Below are 12,974 nucleotides of genomic sequence, written 5' to 3'. Positions count from 1 at the left end.
TTGTAAAACAGACTGTGTTTGCAGAGACATCCTGACACATACCTTTTTGTAGTCTTCAAAAACAGTTTTTTTTTAGCCAGTTTTTTCTTTAGTAATTCCTACCATGTAAATGTTCTTATTTGAACAGATTGTTTTAAAAGAGAGAACATGAAAAGAGTATCTATAGTTTGACAGCATCGTGGATACTGAGGTAAACACCTCTGGAAACGTCTCCTCAGGTACAGTAACATCAAATAGGGTCATTACATACAGGTCTAGAGAGCAATAATTTTTTTTTTTTTCAATAATAATAATTTCAAGAATTCCAGTTGTGCAGCTATAGGCTTTTTATAATTTTAGAGCTGACTACCAAGACCAGTTTACAGTATTTCTGCACCTGAGGTGAACTGGAGCAAATGGTTAAAGTGTGACTCCATCTTAGAGTCCCTTTGTGACAGGTGTTTTCTCTCTGATCCAATGTTAGGTATGTGTGAGAGCCAGTGGGCCTTACTGGAGATCAAGTCTGAGAATATCATGGTTTCGGTTCTGCTTGGGGTCGCAAGTCCTGCTGAAAACATAAACACTGTATGGTTCAGATGGGATATTTGAAATGAGTAGTCACTTTTGTCTTTCTCTATAGACTATATGAAAAGAGCACTCGCAGAAGCCCTTGCTTTCTTGGAAGGTCAATCTCAGTTTCTCTTTTGAATGGAGAGTGTACTGCAGAATGCAGAGCAGAGCGGGTAGAAGGCAGAGGTTTTAACTCTAAAATACTCAGAATATTGCATCATTCCATCATGCACCTCAAATACAGTTAAATGTTCTCTAACTTGAATTGTTTGAATTATTTTGTGCCCATACTGTACCTTCTACTATAGCTTTGCAGTGTAGCATTTTCTTACATCATAGTGATCCTCTACATTATCTGTGGAGCCCAGGAAGCTGTTGTTGCTTAAAAGAAATTAATGAGCACACACAGACACATACAGTACTACATATAGTAGACTTACAGAAAATGTTAGACAACTCACTATAGAAAATAAATAGGCTATGTCATATAATGTGAAAATCAAGAGCTACACACTTGGACAGTAGAAAGTAAACTCAGCAAAAAGAAACGTCCTCTCACTTTCAACTGCTTTTATTTTCAGCAAACTTAACATTAGTATGAACATAAAAAGAATTTAAAAAAATTAGTATGAACATCCAAGATTTTGTGCCCAGGTCCTAAATCCGTGCCTGGGAAGACTGCTGAAGCCAGGTGCCATAGCCATGACAACAGAGGGACTGGGATCGGTGTCCTGTATGAGGACATCAAACAAATGGTTCGGGGTTCCACACACTTCTCGTCTGTTGCTATACGAAAGAGGTGGTGGTAAGGGTTAGAACGAAATATCTTTCTTTTAAAATTTAACCAAAGGCTAAAAAAGTCTTCTCAAACGTATCAGTGACATTTATCCATGTAATGATTTTTTTAAGAGACAAATTTAATATGGATTGTAATGTGCAATTCTTTTGAAAAAGACATACAATCATTACACAAAAAAACAGACAAGGGATTAATCTTAGAAGAAGACTCTTAAAAGATGGTATAATTGAAGAGTCCTCTTTGAAGATGAACCCCTTGTCTGTTTCTTTTTATATACTTATTTGCCTACAGTTGTATTCAGTATTATCAGTTTTTGTTTTCTGTGTTAATTTTTGTACTTTTTGTTGTTGTGCATAATGCTGAAATGGCAGTGAACAAAGTAAGTGTTTCTTAAAAGTTCAGCAGAAAGTGTTGTTGACTTTGTATTATGAAACTTTTTATTCTATGTTGATGATAGTGGCAGGTATACCAGTGGTTTACTTCAGTAAAAACAACTTGTAATTATGTAGTGAGAAATAGTTACCATTTTAAAAAAAAAAAAAAAAGGATCATAAGTGGCAGAACAGGCAATTACTGTGGACCTCAATAATGAGACCTCTTCTAATGCGCCCCGAATGCTAAACAACTGAGGACACAACTTGCAAGCAGAGAATTATTAATGTGATAGATCAGCATTTCTGATTTATTTTAGAACCAATTATTATTACAACAATGTTATTTTGTGTTTTCTTCTATATTGGACCTCACATGAAGGGTTTTGCTGAAAAACTTATTTTTTCTAATTTGTTATTTATGTTAGAACAAAATAAAAAACAAAAGATTTAAAATGTATCACCAAAATAATATTTAGTAACAGTTTATTCAACATTGTTTAAATGCAATTTCCAGTTTTAGTAATAAAGTAGAATAACTAAGAAGAAAGATACAACAGAAGGATACACACGTTAAACTGGTTTACCATTTAGGAATGAGCCATTGTAGAATCACTTTGCTGTTTTTTTACTTTTAGCGAGGAATTTGTGAGAGAAATTAATGATAGCAATTCATTAAAAGCATCTTTACTAATGTTGGGTGAAAACAAAAAACTCTTAAAAGGGATGTCTATTCTTTCTCTTCATCCCTGGAACAGAGATTTTCAGATGCTCATTTCACTGGAGCAATTACAAAGCAACATTAAAACTGAAAAGGATACATTTCTTAAATGTTTCCCAACCTTTATGCTTGTTTTAATACTTGCTCTTTCAGATGTTCTCCTGAAATCTTATGAATTGCAGAGGCTGGTAACAGCTCGAAATGAGAGAGACCAGTTCTCACAAGTTACACTCTGACCTTTATGTCAACTTTCATATGAAGACTGACCATAATACCATGTCCTGTATCATTATGCTTGTAAGACAAACATTAATGACACTTCCTGAGTCACTGTGTTGTATATGTCAAAGTTCAAGATTGGCTTTGGTCCAGAACTAAGTATGAAGATGGAGCACAGAGCTTAGAACATGTTGACATGGAGATCATGAGGCCTTACTTGGCCTTCGTCTTCTCGTCGTAAGTTCCAGCATCCTTATATGCTCCTACGTAGCCTGTATGCTCCACAATTTCCTCCCGCCCACTTTTTCCTTTGCCTTTCCCACTCTCATTGAAGCGCTCCTTGTGAGAGCCGGTATATTTTGATGTGTCAGTTAATCTATCCACTGTGGCAGTCTTTGCCACTTTCTACAATGGTGAGAGAAAGAACGAAAATAAATACCATTACTAAATTAATTAAATGAAATAAAAATGAATTACTGCAAGATCAAAGTTGGCAAACAGCCATGGGCATGACAGAATAGACCTATACTAAATATATAGCAATAACATTGTGGCAGAAGATATAATGACAGTGCTCATCAGATGACTGAAAGGAAAAGAAAATATACTTTGAATGTGAAGATGATTGTGTTCCAGCAAACTATTAGCAATGCTATTCCATTGGATAATCTCTAAAAGGTTATTTCAGAACCTTTGTTGGGTGAACATTATGCACCATCACATTAAATATTTCTGAAACTCCTCTTTAACCCCTTACATCAAAACAGATGATAAGACAGGTGATATACAGTATGCTAAGCTGACAAATCATATATAGGAGGGAGAGATTAGCAGTTAAGAGTTTTTTTATTTACTATTTTGTTGTTTTTGCTTTTTTACTGCCCTCTAGTGTTGTGAAGAGACTTTTTTTACAGTGTTTCTCAATCTTGCTCCATGAAGCCCCCAAACACTGTAGGTGTCTCACTAATTTGACACACTCAATTCAGGTAATGGAGAACTCTACTCTTTAGACGATGAACCATGTGTTTGATAAAGAAGAGATCCATAATGTGCAGTTTTGGGAAGCCTCCATAAGAAGGATTGAGAAACTTTGCCTTATTACGTCTGTCAGGCATATTAGTTCATATTACAGTGAAAGTATTCAGGCAAGAAGCTCACATATAACAGTCAAGTTGTCCTAAAGTGGGAAACCAGAAAAACAACAGGTCTTTTTGTGCTTAACTTCCAGAGCCATAGCAGTTCTCTGAGCTATCAATAAAACTTATAACACAAAATTTTAAAGTGATTTTATTTATTTATAATAACTGATATGATACATATATATATATATATTAATGTTATTGTTTTAAACATCAGCTCAAACAGTACTTTTATTTATTCATTTATTTATATATTTCTATTTTTCTCCCAATTTGGAATGCCCAATTCCCACTACTGAGTAGGTCCTCGTAGTGGCGCTGTTACTCACATCAATCCGGGTGGTGGAGGACAAGTCTCAGTTGCCTCCGCTTCTGAGACGGTCAATCTGCACATCTTATAATGCATGACACCTTAGAGACTCTCAGCATGCGGATGCTCATGCTACTCTTCGCGACCCACACATAACTTACCACACGGCCCATTGAGAGTGAGAACCAATAAATGCGACCTCAGACGGTAGAGTCATATGGGGTACCCTCCACGTGGCTGGAGTCACACCCTGTATTCAAACTCACGACTCCAAGGGTGGTAGTCCGCGTCAATAAAATATTCAGATTCTTAGTTTTAATTTGAAGCCATTGCTTATGCTATCATGTGTACAATATAATATCATTAATCAATTTCCAAGTGGTCAAAAAAATACCTCAGATGATTGTTTTCAGTTGACTGACTTACCGTTACTCCAACATTGGTAGGTTCTTTGCCCTCAATTAACTGATATATAGACTGCAGTGCATCCTCTTTGCTTTGACCTTTAAACCTCTTTGGAGCCAATTCTTCCAGCGCTTTCTGGAACTCCTCATATGTTATGACCCGAGATGTCTTTGATCTGAATCATAAGGTACAAGTAGCTTTTTCGATATAAGGTGAATTGTCTTATTGAGAACATCTCTATTATCAATATGGTGCAAATATGTTCTTATACTAAATCTATGAAACATGCAAAATATACAGATCTATTAGAATTATATGGTTCTAATGCATGCATAATAAAATTGTGTATTAAAAAAAGTACAAATAACAAAAATTATTACAAACTCACTTGACTTTAGTGAAGACAATATCTACATCAGTGCTGGTGACGTTCTTGCTGTCAATGACTTTGCAGTCTTTGCATAGTTTAGCCCAGTTTTTCCCATTCATCTCCTTCCCACTAGCTTTGGTGTCACCATGGATGGCAAACTTCTTAAAGGAGTTCAGAAGCTGGTCCATGTCTGTGCTCTCTGCCATACTGGGTATTCTGCCAAGCAAATATTAAGTCTATGCTTTAAAGGAAAAATGTATCTTGTCAAAGAGGTGTGTATTGACCAAATATGCTAGAGTGTCATAATAAATGTTGAATAATTGCTGAAGACATCTTTTTAAAAACAAATAAAGAAATAATCTTTTGAAGCCTCTGGCTGTACAGATGATGTTGAGCCCCCCAAAAAACCTTATGCGCTGATTTATTTATTCTGAATTATACAGATAATATGAATGATCTAAATTGTCCTGCAATTTCTGATTTGAGATATTTGACTACTGATCTTCTTGTTGCAGGTTTATTGCCTCTCAAGTGAACATGCCCAGCCAACTTCGGAAGTGGTCCACCATAAAAACTTTTTCTTCAGCATGTTTTTCATTTGGGTTTTACATGCCTTAATAAAAAAGGTCAATTAAAGCACAAGCCAAAAGTCACACATTAGGTGTGTGTGGAGCAGCAGAACCTGATGTAAAGACCAGTAATGCAGTGAGCCTTTAAGGTGACAAACAACACTCATCAGACTAATAACTGTCCTTTTTTACTATAAATGCTTTCACTTTCACATTCTTTTACTTTTTGGTGATTCACATTCTTCGTGCATATCGACAACTACTGGTTGGGGCTTTACATAGGTGGAATTTTATAGTTCAGTAGTTCGCAAGTTAATGTAATCCTGCCATGAGGACAGTGTAAATGTGTTTGGCTCTCTGTCCCTGGAGGACGGCTCGAGACTTGACCTGAGCTCAAATGCCCCTCAAAAAAGCCAATACTGGGCTAATAAAAGTCTTGTGAAACATAGAAAGCAATGTGTTTGGGTAGGAATATTGAGATGATGAACAACAGTCACTATGACAGGAACGAGACCCAAAACAGCATGCAGGGGCTAAAGGAGTGCCACAAATGATAGAACAAGCAGTTGCTGCATGTGGAGGCAGACTCACACTAGGGTCTGCTTGGGGGATAGAAAACTGAGAGCTACAGGATAGGTAGAGAATGTGTAGAGTAAACAGAGACGGAAACACAGCAGAAACAGTAGCAGTTGCAGCCATGTAGAATTGACCTTCCAAAAGGCTGGAAGGCCACCCCTTTCTGGAGGAAGGGGGTGTAAACCTCCCACCACCTGGGCAGGTCTGCAGGTCCCTGCCGCCTTAGGCATTCGCATGGGAGAACCCTCACTGCGGAGAGCCCTTAAGTTCATGTAAGTTGGAGGGCCTTCACAGCGGTAGGAATGGGAGGACTTTTACTGTGATTATAATGGGAGACCCGTGCTGCATTTGAATGGGAGTGGTGACTCGTGCTGCATTCGAACAAGAGAGTCTGTGCTGCATTCAAATTAATTGATTAAAGTTCCTTTAAAACGAGAGCCCTCCCCTCTTTGCAATATTAATGGGTTGAATCCTTGAGTGTGGGACCGCACTGCGTTCAATGGGAGAGCATACGATTCATGTGATCACTGAATGGAACAAGTGCTAAACAAGCTGCACTGCTACCTATCAGGCTGACAGGAATCAACTGTGCGGGAGAACCAGTGTTCTGACAGTCTATGCTACTTGCTCAGGATGTGAAGCAGTAATAAAAACAGTAATAGGCATAGGAGGACCGGTATGTATGATGTATGAACAGCATGAAATGTGTTAAAAACCTAGGTAGCACATCTTGTCAGGCAGATGATACCTATCAGGGTGTGCTACCAGCATAACTATCAGAAAGTTTGATATGGTGTGAGGTTGTAGGCTACTAAGCCCTGAACCTAAGCCCAATCCTAAAACAATGCGAATATAGCATTGGTACCACATCCTAATAAGTAGCATATATTTTCAGGACACCAGATTGAAACGCTGGAGTGTGTTGGAATAATGTTTGAATTAAATTATTAATCTTTTGATTCCCTCGTTTTATATTAAAACTGTAATATAGCCCATTTGTGAAGGCAGCCTCATGCTAAAGGGACCACTCTGGAAGAAATAGGATGAAAGGACCTGTGCACAGCCGTAGGGGGTATACAGCCAAGCAGTAGCCTGTGCGGAGGCAGCCTTGACACCAGATCTGCTTAGGTGGGGAAAGATGAGAATAAAAGAAATACAGTGCAAAAACAACGATTAAATTGGCACCCAGCATTGCCACGAAATATGAATAGTGGCTGTTGCGGCACCTTGGTGAATAACATAACGATTATGATCTAAGATATTCTTTGATGAGGGCAAAAAGGCCTCATTCTAATGATGTCATTGCAGTTACTTGTTTTGAGTCATGTGATTAAGCCAAATAAGCTGAGATCAATGGGTATTTAAAAGAAGAAGAGCAGATTTATGACAACCTGCAGTGCAACCCTTACAATATTTGCTTAAGATTTGTGTTGAAAGATAAACAGTGATTCAACTCTGAATTATGGCATTTACATAGTGGTACAGAACACCATGTTTGTAATAGAATCTGTACTGATCACCTATCAGAACCCTGTATTTGTAAGATATGATATCAATGAATTTGCACATGGCTATAATTACTGTTGTTTCAGTAATCTAAATTAGTTCGAGGTTAGATCCTGAACTAATTTTCTCTTTCTGTCTTTTGCCTTTGGCAATGTGGAGAATTTTGTCTTCAGTAAACTTTCTTTTAATTGGTGGAAACTTTAACTCTGACTCCTGGTCTTCATTGTTCAAACTGGTTTCTTTACTGGGTATAGCTGTATTATACCCCTACACAGTGGTTAAATTGGCTTTTGTAGAGAGGGGGAGCCCTTATTTACAGTGAATGGTCATCATTCAAAATCCTGCCGTAAAATGACTTAAAGGGGATCTTTTTCCAGTATTAATGTGTAAGGTAGGGTTGAGAAGTTATTCAAACAAAGACAAATAATTTACAATTCACTTACTTTATTATTATTTTTTACCTTGAACGTTAACAGGCAGGAAACGGATTTCACCCTCGGAAAATGTATGAAATGAACATGTTTGAAAATATTGGTTGGCAAATATGTAAACCTTTTTATACAAAAATAATTATGTTGATTTAAAGTGCTCATATTATGCTTTTTGGCTTTTTCCCTTTCCTTTATTGTGTTATATATGTTTTTTGTGCATGTTATAGGTTTACAAAGTCCAGCCCAAAGGGACTTACTATCTCCAACAGAAAACACTGTTCGCAAACTGCTCCAAACAGCTCTCTTATAGTCCAGCCTTTACTTCTGTGACCAACGTGAGTCACTTTGTAACACACATTATAATGCTTACCTAGCATGGCATGCCCTCATACTCTGCAACTGACTAGCTAGCAGTGCTTACCTAGCTACTGAACATGTGCGACTCCCAACAAAGATGGAACAGAAGTGGGATGCCTCACTCGGTCGCTAAAACAGAGAGCTCAACACACAGGGTGAAAAGAGGAGCTGCAGCAATGTGCAGTACAACAAAAATATGGTGTTTTCTGAAAATTAAACCATGTAAGCCTATTCTGGTACAACCTCTAAATACAATTATGAACCTGAAAATGAGTATAATATGAGCACTTTAAAAGAATCAGGGCCAAATTCTTTGGCAGTTTATGTTATGTTTGATTTACTCACACCGACACGGGAGGTAATTACTCAACTCAATGCATTATGAAACAACCCGAACAACACTTGAGGCACTTGTGTGCAGACATAACAGTTTACACTTTAAATACATCATATTTACTTATTCACATACTACAATTCATGCATTCATCAGCTTCCAAATAGGAGTAAAGGCAGGCTCCTCTGGTTTATGCTGCCTTTGTCTACAGGCAGCATGGTCTGCTGACCTCCTTGTCATCACCCACCTCCTAACAAACTTAGTTGGGTTCCACAACTCTAGTGGTGGACCCACTAACTTTACAAACATCAAAGAGGACACATTGACAATCTTCAGCTGATTTCTCAGTGGTGAAAGAATAGTATTCATTGCTGAAAATCCCCTTTCACATTCAGCTGTGCTCACAGCCAGTGTATCTACTGTGTGTTTTAATTTCAGAAGACCCTCTTTAATTGCCATGTTTGGGTTTTCCTTGTAGTCCCTGAAACCTTGTTTGACACTACAGTAGTTCATCGCCAGACTATTACACAGCTGCCTCAATTCTTGTTCTCCATAAAGCAGTGGAACTGGAGAGGGCCAGGTGTCAGGTGACAACACATTTATTTGATTAAAAAGCATTTCAGCGTTTGCTATGTAAAGGAACAAAGGGCGCTGTTCACCACGGAGGTGCTGAGAATGTTACTGAGCTCGCTTTGCTCAATTGAACGGTTAAACATACAGACTAACATTTCTTTCAGCTCAAACTTTTTTTTACCTAGTTTTATTGTTTTCCTATCACTTACCGGAGCAATGGAGAGGCACAGAGGTTCAAGACTGTGAACAGAGGTCTTCAGTGGTAATGGCTCGATCGCTCTAGCCGTTAGCGGGTTGCCATGGTAACGTCGCTGTTACGCTTAGTGACAGTTTTCCCTTGATGGCTGTGGGCGGGGTGCTGAACCAGCGATTAATGCATTTATGACGTCTGATAATTCCATGTAGCATGGGTGTCTCTGTGTAGTCTTGCTAATTATTCAGTCTCATATGCCATGTATTTGCCAGGAGTCAGGAGATTAAAAATAATTCAAGTGGAATAACAATATTTGGTGCTGAAGGAGACGGAGCTGAGCTCCGGCAGGGTGTGTTGTGGACCTGAGGAGGCGGAGCTGCGCTCCGGCCCAATTAAACCTCTGCCGCTACATGGCTTTATGTGATTTTTGAAAAAAGTTCTGGCCACCATTCACTTGCATTGTATGGACCTACTGTACAGAGCTGAAATATTCTTCCAAAAATCTTCATTTGTGTTCTGCAGAAGAAAGTCATCCATGTCAGGGTGAATAAATTATGCGAGAATTAAATTATTTTGGTAAACTATCACGGTAATATAATAATAATAAAAACATCTTAGCATTGCAGTGCCCTGACACTATATTCTTTTATTACTGTCTGTCACTGCCTTCTTTCCCATTAACAGTGCACTGAGAGAAAGAGAGCACTCTATTAGAAACAGATTCATTTGGATATTTGCAGCTCAACAGAGCAATTACATTTTTCAGCTTCAAAGGCTGTATATTGTGGACAATACTAACAGGCTGAAGTAAATAACAAATGTCCCAAATTATGTAAAATGTGAATTTGTAGTCTCTTTACTTGTAACTGCATACATTCATTGGAACTGTGGGTCAGAGTAGTGTTTTTTGTTTGAATGAAATGGAATTTTATAAGACCAGTGAGGTTGATTCTAGACTTCCACACTGTGTCTGCACAGTGAATGAGTAGCATTTTCTTACAAACACAACACAGAAAAACAGAAGATAAACACAAATAAAATAGAAATACCCCACTCTGGACCATTTAAATGCTTTCAATGGCTTCCCTGTACATTGCTATGCTCAAACCAGGGGTTGGTTTGTGGATGGTCTGATGTGTCTTGGAGTGATTGTGGAATGTTTCAGATTGTTGCCAAATGTTTGGCAGCGACTGCTTCATAAAGAGGCGATGAGAGCACAGAAGCAGTGGGTGGGCTTGACCATACTTCAGCTCCAAACCCTTTAGCCATCTTCAGTCTCCTCTCAGCTCACACACGCACACAGAACACCACTGACCAAGCCATTAGTGTTGTTAAACCATGTGCTTCTCTGATTTTGTGTGTTATGCTTGTCTGATTTACAATTTAGAAAATTAGTTTTGAGTCATTTCTATATTCAAAGGTCAATTTGTTTTCATATGTGATAAGGATAATCATCACTGAATTACGTTATGTCCTGTGTATGGTTGTGTGGGTTTGGGTGGATTACGAGTAGATTTATGAGCAAATGCAGAATGTTTTTTGAGAGGGTTAGGTTTAGGGGTAGGGGATATAATCTATAATTCATGCAGTATAAAAATCAATATGTCTATGGAGAGTCCTCATAAGGTTAACCACACCAACGTGTGCGTGTGTGTGTGTGTGTGTGTGTGTGTGTGTAAAAGGGATCATATGCAGCCTGCTGTTGAGGTTATGCCCAAAGTGTGCAGCCTTGCCCCCTGATGAGAAGCTGTTGAATAAAGACATCATTGTGAGTATGAGCCTCACCCTTTTATAACACACACATACTGTAGTCTCTCACAAACTAACATACAAACACACCCGTCCACTTAAGTAAGCACACAGCACTGTTTCCTAGAGATCCCCTCACTCCAGACAAGACCTTGTGAATGTGACTATGGAAACCATTGTATAAAAGGGGAAACTCAAAAACACTTACCCACCCATCAAGACACAACATACTCAAACATACTGTACACACATCCAAATAACTAGACTTCAACTTTGTCCAGCCCTTTATGTGTAGACGCAGCATAATCTTCCCCAGTTCCACCCTACTTGTAAGATATAGTATTCTCCAGAATGTAATACATGCAACATATTTCTAAACACACAGTCTACAGTATATTGCACACCAAATTATATTAGATTTATTCTGCACACTAGAGTATCGTGGATTTAATAACCAACTAAGAGGGATCTAAGTGAGTTACATGTACTGTGTGTGATAATGACTTAACCCATACAAACTGATATGGTTTGATAGCCATCTTAATGAGTGTTTACTTTAGGATAAGAGAGTCGGCAACACTATACTTAACCTGATGATGTCAACTATGTTTTGTACAGCAATGATAATATGAATAGGATCTGTATGTGCCAATTTGTCACTGGGAAAACAGCATGATTTATCTTAATATTTGCAATCTAAATAATTTTAGTTAGTGACACTTATAATGATCACAAAAGTGAACATGGTTTCATCTTTTGGCACTTGATGGACCTTAGCCAGACTGCAGAAGTTGGGTAAAAGTAGCAGAAAGAGTAGTACTGCAAAATAGTAGTTGCAGTTTTTAGTTATTAAAATCATAAAAGAACCATGTACAGGACATCTGCATTCTGTTTTGTTAGTTCTGTTACATTTATGGCCAGTAAAACAAGAAAAAAAACAGCAACATTTAAGACATCAAGAATATTCATTCAACACCTGCATCTCAAAGTAATGAATGCAAGTGTTGTTTCAAACTTCAGATTTGTGTTTGTTTAAAGGCCAGATCAGTGCAGCATGTTAGTACAGCGGACATCAGAGATATAATCTTATCATAAAATTACACTGCTTGGTGTTTTTGCATTTGTGATATCCACTGAACTCACAATACACAGTAGTACATTGATGCAGATAACAACAATGATACTTTATGTCAACCATGATTGCTAGCTGCTATTTTTCAATGCATGGCATGACTATTGTGTGTGTATGTGTGTGTACGTGCACGCAAATATTCAGTAGATTTGGGGAAAAAAAAAACAGTGGTGGTCTCAATGATCCAAAGTGAATGGCAAGAATATTATCCATTCAGGTGTAGAGTGCATCTGCATTTATACATAGAATAAGAGTATGATTGAAATCGCTCTTACCTGTTCCTCCGTGTCCCAGCTGCTGCCAATCCACACACCCAGTGGACAACTTCTATCCCTCCTGACCTCTCTCTTTCACTGTCTCTACTGTTACTCCCTTCTGAAATTGGCTTTAAAAGGCTGAGGGCTTGTTATCATGTGTTTATCCCTGTATCCATGGAGATGTCCTGTTTAACATCAAGCAATGGCAATAAAGGATAGAGAGAGAGAGAGAGAGAGAGACTGTAGTCTACTCTGGCTGTAGTGAACAAGTTCATTTATCAACCGAGGTAAACTAGAGGTCTGAGCATAGCAACGTACAGGGAAGCCACTGAAAGCATTTAAACATGGTCCAGAGTGGGGTATTTCTATTTTATTTGTGATTATCTTCTGTTTTTCTGTGTTGTGTTTGTATGA

General features: G+C 38.1%; 1 protein-coding gene across 1 annotated transcript; it reads right to left on the bottom strand.

The window, feature by feature from the left end:
• Positions 1-2,093: 2,093 nt before the first annotated feature.
• LOC127633785 (tubulin polymerization-promoting protein family member 3-like) lies at positions 2,094-12,719 on the bottom strand. Its single transcript, XM_052113139.1, has 4 exons — positions 12,579-12,719; positions 4,902-5,099; positions 4,535-4,688; positions 2,094-3,064 (listed from the first exon to the last, which is right to left on the bottom strand). The coding sequence occupies exons 2-4, from the start codon at positions 5,087-5,089 to the stop codon at positions 2,873-2,875; spliced, it is 534 nt and encodes a 177-aa protein (XP_051969099.1). The 5' UTR covers positions 5,090-5,099; positions 12,579-12,719; the 3' UTR covers positions 2,094-2,872.
• Positions 12,720-12,974: the final 255 nt, after the last annotated feature.

This window comes from Xyrauchen texanus, chromosome 1 (assembly GCF_025860055.1).
Source record: "Xyrauchen texanus isolate HMW12.3.18 chromosome 1, RBS_HiC_50CHRs, whole genome shotgun sequence".
In the NCBI taxonomy this organism is placed as follows: domain Eukaryota; kingdom Metazoa; phylum Chordata; class Actinopteri; order Cypriniformes; family Catostomidae; genus Xyrauchen; species Xyrauchen texanus.
The sequence above is the reverse complement of the archived record's forward strand: the minus strand, read 5'-3'. Positions and strand labels throughout refer to the sequence as shown.